At 46.6% G+C, this 12,272-nt stretch overlaps 1 protein-coding gene across 1 annotated transcript in view; it reads left to right on the top strand.

Annotated features, from left to right (window-relative positions):
- LOC144480013 (glutamate receptor ionotropic, kainate 4-like) overlaps nt 1-12,272 on the top strand; it is a 289,723-nt gene that overhangs the window by 104,636 nt on the left and 172,815 nt on the right. Inside the window, exon 8 of the mRNA XM_078199163.1 lies at nt 11,116-11,268. Within this exon, the coding sequence (XP_078055289.1) occupies nt 11,116-11,268 (153 nt within the window). The remainder of the gene's footprint in view (nt 1-11,115; nt 11,269-12,272) is intronic.

Here is a 12,272-nt window from a genome sequence, read left to right as displayed (position 1 = left end):
ATTGAAGCCTTGTAAGTTTACACAGCACATTCCGCTAACCTATTTGAGGCTGGGTTATAAGGTGCTGACCTCCCTACATTTGCCTTTACAAATTTCTGAAACTCCTTCACCATATAGGATGTGCCATCTGATACTAAGACCTCCAGGATACCATGAATGATACCTTTGACTTCATCAATTGCACATGCAGCCACTTGGAGTGTGCATCCACCGATATTAGAAACATATGGCCCATAAATAGTCCTACAAAGTCAATATGTATTCTTGCCCAGGGTTTACCTGGCCACTCCCAAAGATGCATATTAGCCAGCAGTGGCTAAGCCTATTGAGCTTGACAACTGAGGCATTCACAAACCATTCCTTCTATTTCTTTTTCCAGGCCTGGCCACCACACTTCTGGCTAATGCTTTCATTCAGCTTTGACCCGGATGAGAGTCATGCAGTTCTTGCAACAAGACTCATCTTCCTTGGGGCAGGATTATAAACCTAGCCCCCAACAACAGCACCCCATCTTCACATGTTATCTCCATCTTCCATTTTGCTAGGGCTTCGCAGCTCTGACTTTTCATATCACCACCCTTGTATAATCACTTTTTTCACCTTTGACAATACTGGTCTCTTTCTCTCCACATCCTTATTTGTTTCGCTGAGACAGGAAAGTCTCTGTCATATTAGTGCCAGCATTATTTCCTGCTGAACTGGCGGTGATGCTACTTCCGTGGCAACTTACTGAGTGCATCAGCATTTGATATGTGTCACTGGACGATGCTGAAAAGTATAATTTCACACAGCTAATAAGAGAGCCCACCTCTGCACTCTTGCCGAAGCTATTGGCAGCACTGGCTTTTCTTCTCTGAATAAGCCCAGCAATGGCTCGTGATCTGAAACTATTCAGAGAATCATAGAATCATACAGCGCAGAAGAGCCCATTTGGCTCATTGGGTCTGCACTGACACACAAGAAACACCTGAACTCCCACCTAATCCCATTTACCAGCACTTGACCCATAGCCCTGAAGGTTATGGCTTGCAAGTACTCATCGAAGTATTTTTTAAAGGATGTGAGGCAACCTGCCTCCACCACCCACCACGGCAGCGCATTCCAGACTGTCACTATCCTCTGGGAAAAAAGGTTTTTCCTCACATCTCCCCTAAACCTCCTGCTCCTCACCTTGAACCTATGTCCCCTCGTGACTGCCCCCTTCAACTAAGGTGAACAGCTGCTCCTTATCCACTCTGTCCATCTCCCTCATAATCTTGTACACCTCGATCAGGTCACCCCTCGGTCTTCTCTGCTCCAATGAAAACAACTTAAGCCTACCCAACCTCTCTTCAGAACTGAAATGTTCTATCCCAGGCAGCATCCTGACGCTTTGTCTGTATAACGCACAAGAAACAATACTTTTCACTGTATACTAATACATGTGACAATAATAAATCAAATCAAATTCAAGATTATGAGGTACAAGAGTGGATAGGCAGCAGCTGTTCCCCTTAGTTGAAGGGTCAGTTACGAGGGAAACAAGTTAAAAGTGAGGGGTGGGAGGTTTAGGGGGGATTTGAGGAAAAACATTTTTACCCAGACGGTGGTGATGGTCTGGAATGCATTGCCTGGGAGGCTGGTGGAGGCCGGATGCCTCACATCCTTTAAAAAGTACCTGGATGAGTACTTGGCACGCCATAGCATTCAAGGCTATGGGCCAAGTGCTGGCAAGTGGGATTAGGTGGGCAGGTCAGGGCCTTTCATGCATCGGTGCAGAACTGGATGGGCTGAAGATCCTCTTCTGCACTGTAGTATTCTGTGATTCTGTGAATGTTGGGAAAGTTGAAATTACCTAATATAATTACCCTACTATTATTTTTACACACCTCTGCGAATTGTGCACATATGTGCTCCTAATTTCCCGCTGACTATCTGGGGGTCTATGATAAATACCTAACAATGTGGCTGCCTTTTTTAATTCCTAAATTCTACCCACAAAACTTCCTTCAATGTCCCCTCCAAGATGGCATCTCTCTTTACTGCAGTAACTGACTCCTTAACTAATAATGCAATGCGTCCTCCTCTTTTACCCCCTCCCCTGTCTCACCTGAAGATTCTATATCCCAGAATGTTGAGCTGCCAATCCTGCCCCTCCCTCAACTACATCTCTGTGATGGTTACTATATCACAATTCCAAGTGTCAATCCTTATCCTTTTTATCTTTAATACTCCTGGCATTAAAGTAGAGACCATCCAGCCTGACCTTACTCTCTTGAAACTTAATACAGCTGCACTCCCTCTGACTGGTTTGTTTTGCTGGATGATTCCGTGCCCTGATTCTAACAGTCTGTGTCCCCTCCTCCTGCCAAATTAGTTGAAACTCCTCCCAATAGCACTAGCAAAACGTCCTGCAAGGATGTTAGTCTCACTTTGGTTCAGATGTAGACTGTCCGTTTGTACAGGTCCCATCTTCCCCAGGAATGGTCCCAGTGATCCAGGAATAAAAAATCCTCCCTCCTGCACCAACTCCTAACCCATGCATTCATCTGCACTTTTCTCCTATTTCTGTGCTCGCTAGCCCATGGCACTGGGAATAATCCAGATAATTGTGAAATGCGGACCATAAATGTACTGATGAAACTTTTTGACTGCATATTTGACCACCAACTTTCCTTGTCTATCGGGGAATACGTCTTTTCCACATCTGACAACATCCTTGAGGCAAAGACAATTGGCCTTTCTGCTCCATCAGGCATTCTGTGGGACAAAATAGCTTCCACTCCATTCTGTGATGCATTGCAAGTCATCACCAAGAGCTTGTTTGGATCGTAATTCACCAATAATGCCGACAACTGCAGAACCTGCTTGATTTTTGTGAATGCCTCTTTCTGGTCTTCTCCCCACCTCCAACCTTAATGTTTTTTAACTATTGGTGAAGTGGGGCTAAGGTGGTTAATAGATTTTGTAAAAACCTACGATAATAGTTCACCATTCTGAGTCATGACTTTAATTCAGAGACGTTTGTTGGCGCAGAGCTGCTTTTATGGCTTTTACTTTCGCTTTCAAGAACTGCAACCCTTTTGCATCTACCCTAAAACCTAACTAGGTAACTTTGTCTGCTTGGAAAGCAGATTTCATCTGTTTCAGCCTAACAGCTGCTTCTTTAAAACATTTCAAAACTTCCTTCAAATTTGCCCTGTGTTCTTCAGGTGTGGCTTCTGTAATTAAACCACCATCGAGATAAACCACTACATTCAGGACGCCTTGTAATCGACTTTCCATTGTACATTGGAAAATGACACGGGCTGATGAAACTCCCAAAAGGCAGGCGTGTACATTGGTATAAATCCTAGTGAGAGTTAATGGTTACCAATTTCTGAGTCTTTGTCCATTTATAATTGCTGGTAAGCGTGACTGGGGTCTAACTTTGTGTATTTGAATCCTCTCGCTATTTTTACGTAGAGGTGTTTAATTTTAGGAACGGACTATCTGTCTATTTGAGCTCCTTTATTAACGGTCATTTTATAGTCCCCAAAAATTCTTACAGTCTGATCCGATTTGGAGATAGGGATTTTGACTGCTGATCATTCTGAGAACTGAACAGGCTTTACAATTCCGAAACCTTCCAGTCTTTTCAGCTGAACTTCAACTTTATGATGAAGTGCACAGGGCACTGGATGAACCTTGAATAAATTAGGTGTTGTCTCTGAATTCAGGTAGGTCTTAACATTAGCTCCTCTCATACATCCGAGTTCATTTTGGAAGACCTTGGAATATTTACATAGCAGTTCCTGAAAACCTCCATCTCGCAGATTTAATATCTCTAACCAATTCAGTTTAATCTGTTTGAGCCAATTATGTCCCATTAAATAAGGGCAATGTCCCTTAATTGCCAAGACAGGTAGCTGTGCCATTTGATTCTTAGAGGACACGGTGATGTTGCTGCCCCTAAAGTCTGCAATGTTTCTCTGGTATGGGTAGACACTATGGGGGCGATTCTCCCACCCCGCCGTGCTAATTTTCTAGCGGAGTCGGGTGGGAGAATCTTGCAGCTGGGCATGCGCAGGATTTGCGCATGTGCTGCTGCTGCGAGCATATCTCCCAGTGCCGGATTTTTGGCCCCATCAGATCTGCGCTGGAAAATGGCGGGAAGACAGGTAAGTAATTTAAATATATTTTAAATCTGTTTTTAAAGTAATTAGCAGGCCCAGGACTGGATTGTCCAGGCCTGCTAACCTCTCCCACCCCACCAGGAGTATTGCACTCCAGCGGGGATTACAGTTGGTACCCACTTTTGGGGAACTATCGGGATGACCCCGCTGGAGTGAAGGGGGGGGGGGCAATCGGGGGCCTCCCAGGGGGTCGGGCGGCGGGGGTTGCCCCCAGAGCATGGGCGCCCTGGCAGGCACAGCCCAGGGGGCACCTTGGCGCTGCCCATCAGGCATGGGGCAGTGCTAAGGGGGCACGGCCTATGGGGAGGTCTAGGGGGTGGGGTCTAGAGGGCGATCGGTGGGGGAGGGGGGTCCCACTGTCACTCTCATTGGGATCGAAGAGGTAGTGGGGGCAAGAGGGAGGCTAGCGATCGGGGCGGGTCGGTTCTGCCAGGACAGGGGGGTCTGCAATGCGGAGGGAGGAGGGGGGGGCATCGTCACGGGGGAGGGAGGGGGCTGGTGATCAGGACGCTCAGGGATGGCGGGTGGGTTGGGATTGGGCCCGGGAATGGTCAGGGGCCACGATCGGGCCGTGGGGTTGTTTGGGGAGGTAGCATTCTGGCCAGCAAATGGGGAGGCTGACAGTTCGAGGTCACTGCACATGCGCGGAGTCCCGCTGGTTTCAGCCTCCCAGGCGGGAATAGATCCCGCCCCCTGAAATCTAATGAGATTCACGCTGGTGGCCTCTGCATTGTACCGAGTGTGGGAGATTCTACTCTGAACTCCCACTGAAAAAAACAGCATGAATTACTCCAGTTTTCCCACAAATTTGACACTTAGAATTTTTTTGGGAGAATTCCACCCTCGCTCCAGACTTGTTTAATATCAAAGGTTGAAGATCCTTTTGAAGGATATTAAAAGCCTGCTCTCCCATGATTCTAGCCACAGCCGCTGTGTCGATTTCCATTTTACGAGATCTTCCATTTACCATCCAGGTTTTCTCTGTAGCAGAAACTTTACTCAGTTGGACCTGGTTACGGGTAAACGCTTTGGGTCCCTTGTTGCACTGCTCATCTACTACCTTCAAAGGAGTTAAGCTAACCCTTGTGGTTTTTTTCTGCACATTCTTACCAGCTGACAGTTTCACTCTGCACCATGCTTGTAAATTGCCCTTTTCATTGCACCTGAAACACAGAATTCCGATATCAGCACATTTTTAGGGAGTGTTCTCCCCCTTACCAAAAACAAACTTCTACCCTCAATGCTGTATCCCTTTTATCGAACTCTTCAATACCTGCACTCGAGTTGCCCTGTGTAATAGCCATTTCCACAAGCAGCATACCACAATTGGAACGCCTTGCAGTCCACTCACACCCTGTTCTGCACATTCAGTCACATGGGTCAGCTCCAAAGCTTTTTCTGGAGAAAGTTTGGTCTCACCCATAACTTATTTTGCATAATAAGATTGTTTATACCACAGACCAAACGGTCCCTTAACATTTCTCCTAAAGCTGGGCCAAATTTGCAATGCTCAGCTAATCCTTTCAACCTGGCATAAAACTTGAGAGTGTCCACATTGTCCCTCAGACTGCTAAGTGAAATTTGTACCTCAACATAATGACTGAGGGTCAGGGGTTGAAATTATTTCTAAACAGCTCAAACATCTGGTCAAAAGACTTGTGGGGGGATTCTCCAGGTCCGCTAACTCCTGATATCATGATGGCCCGGTGATGGAGATGCTAATACTGTGCAGGCATGCGATTCCTTCAGGACATGAAGCTACGGGCGGCACGGTAGCACAGTGGTTAGCACTGCTGCTTCACAGCTCCAGGGTCCCGGGTTCGATTCCCGGCTCGGGTCACTGTCTGTGTGGAGTTTGCACATTCTCCCCGTGTCTGCGTGGGTTTCCTCCGGGTGCTCCGGTTTCCTCCCACAGTCCAAAGATGTGTGGGTTAGGTTGATTGGCCAGGTTAAAAAATTGTCCCTTAGCGTCCTGGGATGTGTAGGTTCGAGGGATTAGCGGGTAAAATATGTGGGGGTAGGGCCTGGGTGGGATTGTGGTCGGTGCGGACTCGATGGGCCGAATGGCCTCCTTCTGCACTGTAGGGTTTCTATGATTCTTTCTATGATACTGCTTAAAGATGATTCTTATTGACAGATGGATGTCTCTGCTGGAGCCTTGCAGCACTGAGAAATATAGGATCGGAGGTTTAATATCTAATCCAGTGTGATAAAGATGAGACCATACTGACCAACTGCAGGGCAGACAGAGAATGCTTAAGCATTCACTGGTTGTTTCAACGAAAAGACCATAAGATGTAGCAACAGAAGTGGGCCATTTGGCCAATCGAGTTGTTTCCATTGTTCAATGCGATCATGGCTGATCTTATATAATCCACAGCTCCACTTTCCCACCTTATCCCTATAACCCACGATTCCCTTACTGATCAAAAATCTGTCTATCTCAGCCTTGAACATAATTAATGACCCAGCCTCTACAGCCCTCTGCGGTGAAGAATTAGACAGATTCACTTTCCTCAGAGAAGAAATTCCTCCTCATCTCTGTTTTAAATGGGTGACCCCCTTACTCTGAGATGATGCCCGCTGGTCCTAGACCTTCCCACAAGGGGAATCAACCTCTTAGCATCTACCCTGTCAAGCCCCCTTAGAATCCTACATGTCTCAATCAGGTCGCCTTTCATTCTTCTAAACTCCAATGAGTACAGGCCAAACCAACTCAACCTCTCTTCATCAGAAAATCCTTCCATACCCGGGATCAACCTAATGAACCTTCTCTGGACTGCCTCCAATGCCAGTATATCTTTCCTTAGATAAGGGCATAAGAACATAAGAAATAGGAGCAGGAGTAGGCCATCTAGCCCCTCGAGCCTGCCCCGCCATTCAATAAGATCATGGCTGATCTGACGTGGATCAGTACCACTTACCCGCCTGATCCCCATAACCCTTAATTCCCTTACCGCTCAGGAATCCATCCATCCACGCTTTAAACACATTCAGCGAGGTAGCCTCCACCACCTCAGTGGGCAGAGAATTCCAGAGATTCACCACCCTCTGGGAGAAGAAGTTCCTCCTCAACTCTGTCTTAAACCGACCCCCTTTTATTTTGAGGCTGTGTCCTCTAGTTTTAACTTCCTTACTAAGTGGAAAGAATCTCTCCGCCTCCACCCTATCCAGCCCCCGCATTATCTTATAAGTCTCCATAAGATCCCCCCTCATCCTTCTAAACTCCAACGAGTACAAACCCAATCTCCTCAGCCTCTCCTCATAATCCAAACCCCTCATCTCCGGTATCAACCTGGTGAACCTTCTCTGCACTCCCTCCAATGCCAATATATCCTTCCTCATATAAGGGGACCAATACTGCACACAGTATTCCAGCTGCGGCCTCACCAATGCCCTGTACAGGTGCATCAAGACATCCCTGCTTTTATATTCTATTCCCCTCGCGATATAGGCCAACATCCCATTTGCCTTCTTGATCACCTGTTGTACCTGCAGACTGGGCTTTTGCGTCTCATGCACAAGGACCCCCAGGTCCCTTTGCACGGTAGCATGTTTTAATTTGTTTCCATTGAGATAGTAATCCCATTTGTTATTATTTCCTCCAAAGTGTATAACCTTGCATTTATCAACGTTATACTCCATTTGCCATATCCTCGCCCACTCACTCAGCCTGTCCAAATCTCTCTGCAGATCTTCTCCGTCCTCCACACGGTTCACTTTTCCACTGGGCATCAAAACTGTTCACAGTTTTCCAGGTGTGGTTTAACTAGTGCCTTGTATAGTTTTAGCAAGACTTCACTACTTTATACTCCATTCCCTTTGAAATAAAGGCCAACATTCCACTTGCCTTCCCTATGACCTGCTGAACTTGCATGCCAGCTTTTTGTGATTTATGTACGAGGACCCCCAAATCCCCCCGTGTTGCAGCTTTCTGCAGTCTTTCTCCATTTAAAAAATACTCAGCTCCTTTATTCTTCCTACCAAAGTGCAAAACTTCATGTTTTCTTATATAATATTACATCTGCCAAGTTTTTTCCCACTCAACCAACCAGTCTATATCCCTCTGTATATCCCTTCTTTTCGTCATCCTCACCACTTGCCTTTTCTGAGGCTGACTGTTACATTGGCAGTTCTCCAATCATAGAACATAGAACATAGAACATAGAAAGCCACAGCACAAACAGGCCCTTCGGCCCACAGGTTGCGCCGATCACATCCCCACCTCTAGGCCTATCTATAGCCCTCAATCCCATTAAATCCCATGTACTCATCCAGAAGTCTCTTAAAAGACCCCAACGAGTTTGCCTCCACCACCACCGACGTCAGCCGATTCCACTCACCCACCACCCTCTGAGTGAAAAACTTACCCCTGACATCTCCTCTGTACCTACCCCCCAGCACCTTAAACCTGTGTCCTCTCGTAGCAACCATTTCAGCCCTTGGAAATAGCCTCTGAGAGTCTACCCTATCCAGACCTCTCAACATCTTGTAAACCTCTATCAGGTCACCTCTCATCCTTCGTCTCTCCAGGGAGAAGAGACCAAGCTCCCTCAACCTATCCTCATAAGGCATGCCCCCCAATCCAGGCAACATCCTTGTAAATCTCCTCTGCACCCTTTCAATGGCTTCAACATCTTTCCTGTAATGAGGTGACCAGAACTGCGCGCAGTACTCCAAGTGGGGTCTAACCAGGGTCCTATAAAGCTGCAGCATTATCTCCCGACTCCTAAACTCAATCCCTCGATTAATGAAGGCCAGTACGCCGTACGCCTTCTTGACCGCATCCTCCACCTGCGAGGCCGATTTAAGAGTCCTATGGACCCGGACCCCAAGGTCCTTCTGATCCTCTACACTGCTAAGAATGGTACCCTTCATATTATATTGCTGCTTCATCCCATTGGATCTGCCAAAATGGATCACCACACACTTATCCGGGTTGAAGTCCATCTGCCACTTCTCCGCCCAGTCTTGCATTCTATCTATGTCTCGCTGCAACTTCTGACATCCCTCCAAACTATCCACAACACCACCTACCTTGGTGTCGTCAGCAAACTTACCAACCCATCCCTCCACTTCCTCATCCAGGTCATTTATGAAAATGACAAACAGCAAGGGTCCCAGAACAGATCCCTGGGGCACTCCACTGGTCACTGACCGCCATGCAGAGAAAGACCCCTCCACAGCCACTCTCTGCCTTCTGCAGGCAAGCCAGTTCTGGATCCACAAGGCAACAGCCCCTTGGATCCCATGCCCTCTCACTTTCTCAAGAAGTCTTGCATGGGGGACCTTATCGAACGCCTTGCTGAAGTCCATATAGACCACATCCACCGCTCTTCCTTCGTCAATGTGTTTGGTCACATTTTCAAAGAACTCAACCAGGCTCGTAAGGCACGACCTGCCCTTGACAAAGCCGTGCTGACTACTTTTGATCATACTAAACTTCTCTAGATGATCATAAATCCTGTCTCTCAGGATCCTCTCCATCAACTTACCAACCACTGAGGTTAGACTCACCGGTCGGTAATTTCCCGGGCTGTCCCTGTTCCCTTTCTTGAATATAGGGACCACATCTGCAATCCTCCAATCCTCCGGAACCTCTCCCGTCTCCATCGACGATGCAAAGATCATCGCCAAAGGCTCCGCAATCTCCTCCCTCGCCTCCCACAGTAACCTGGGGTACATCCCATCCGGTCCCGGCGACTTACCAACCTTGATGCCATTCAATAGTTCCAACACATCCTCTTTCTTTATGTCCACATGCTCGATCCTTTCTGTCCACCGCAAACCAGCAGTACAACCACCCAGATCCCTTTCCACCGTGAATACCGAGGTAAAGTATTCATTAAGCAGCTCCGCCATTTCTAACGGTTCCGCACAAACTTTTCCCCCTTCACCTTTTAAGGGTCCTATGCCTTCACATCTCATCCTTTTACTCTTGACATATTTGTAGAAAGCCTTGGGGTTCTCCTTAATCTTACCCGCCAAGGCCTTCTCATGACCCCTTCTCGCTCTCCTAATTTCCTTCTTAAGCTCCTTCCTACATCCCGTATACTCCTCTAAATCCTTAACACCTCCTAGCTCTCTGAACCTTCTGTACGCCTCTCTTTTCTTATTCACCAGGTTCATCACAACCTTCGTGCACCACGGTTCCCGTACCCTACCAACACCCCCCTGTCTCATCGGAACGTTGTCATGCAGAGCTCCAGACAAACATTCCTTGAAAATCCTCCACTTTCCTTCGGTACTTTTCCCCAAGAATGCCTCCAATCCTCTGGGACCTTTCCAGAATTTAAGGATTCTTGGAAGCTTCCTACCAGCACATCCATTATCTCTGTGGCTACTTCCTTCAATATCCCGGGAGATTTTCCTGCCCGTTGGGCACTTAGTTTTTGTTTGGGAGAATCGCATCCCACATATTAGGCTAATCTTGAAATTCAGCCTTTCTGAGGCTGTTCTCTGCTGGATTTTACATTGGCTTAACCTGAAAAGTGAAGGCATCTCCCTCACTCTGTGAACATTAATTCAAAACTGCAGCTTTACGATAGAGAAATTTTCCTTAATTTGAAAAAAATATATTTTAAGAACATAAAGAACATAGGAACTAGGATCAGGAGTAGGTCATCTGGCCCCTCGAGGCTACTCCGCCATTCAATAAGATCATGGCTGATCTTTTCGTGGACTCAGCTCCACTTTGAAGTAGCTTTGTCTCTGAGTTACTTTTAATGGTGGATCACACTATAATTTGCTGCCTTGGCAGATTTTATTTAGATATTCAGTAAGAAATTACTGCTTAAGGCATTTTAAATCTTATTCAAGATTAATGTCTTTTTAAAAGATTTTTTAAAAATTTTAATTTGAAGTGGAAGGAATTAGTTACAAATAGATTCTCACATTCAAACTGAATTTACTCCTGAACTTTCTAACTCTCCAGAAATGATATTCTGCCTGTTGTACCTAGCTCTCTTCTGCACTCTTGTTTGACGCCGTCCATGTCGTTGTCACTGCTGTCCATGAACTTAACCGCAGTCAGGAAATTGCTGTCAAGTCCTTGTCCTGTAGCTCTGCACAGATTTGGCAACATGGAACTAGCCTGATGAACTACCTGAGAATGGTAAGTAATCAAATTGCTTAGAACTCTGTGGAATCTGTTGGTGCCGTTGTTCTGTACTTGTATGGGACTATGGAATTTATAGTGTTACTGCACCTTGGTGTGGAATCTATATGGTGTGATTGCTCTGTGTCCATTTGGAGTCTGCAAAGTCTCATTGCCCAGGATCTCTATGGAATCCAGATGGTCTTGCTGCTCCTCCTTAGTTTCAAGAGTGGTTTCTGTTTATTAATCACAGTAATATAGCATTTTATCATTGTAGTAAGTATAACTTGAAGTAACTGTTCTGTTTTGCAGATAAATATGCAGATCTCTATGGAAACTGTGAACCAATTAAATCAGTGGGAAATTCTCTTGCCTCTGAGTCAGAACGTTATGGGTTCAGGTCACATTCCAGAAACTTGAGCACAAAATCTAGATTGACTCAAGTTCAGTACTGAGAAAACTGCGCTACCAGAGTTGCCATTTTCATGATGAGATGTTAAACTGTGTCTACCCTCTCGGATAAATGTGAAAAGATCCCACAGCACGATTGGAAGAAGGTTAGGGGAGTTCTCCCCAGTGTCATTCAAACATCTAGGGCAAAATTTTCCCCCCTCGCTTGCCATGGGAATCATAGCGGGTGGGTCAGGATCATGCAAAGGTCTATTGATTGCGATCGAGCAACAGCAAGGGCATTGATGTGGCACTGCATGCAACCAGGACCAGCATCCTGCAGAGGAAGGGGAGGCTGGGCCCACTGTGCTTCCAAATGGCAGAGCCTTGGAGGAGACAGCACTGGTCATGGGACTGCCACTGCAGAGCTCCCCACCTCCAGATGTCAGGGGTCTAGTGCAAGAGAAGATTGCGTCTGTCCCAAGGGACAGTGGACCACCTGTGTCAGTGATGCAAGAGTTGGCACCACATGGATTGGGAGGTCACCAATTGCCCATGGCCCTGAAAGTCACTCTGAACTTCTATGCCAGTGGCTCATTTTAGGCTGCTCAGGTGACCTGTGTGGCCTCTTC

The sequence above is a fragment of the Mustelus asterias genome, chromosome 27 (genome assembly GCF_964213995.1).
Source record: "Mustelus asterias chromosome 27, sMusAst1.hap1.1, whole genome shotgun sequence".
NCBI lineage: Eukaryota > Metazoa > Chordata > Chondrichthyes > Carcharhiniformes > Triakidae > Mustelus > Mustelus asterias.
Note: the sequence above shows the minus strand (reverse complement) of the source record. Positions and strands in the feature narration are given on the sequence as shown.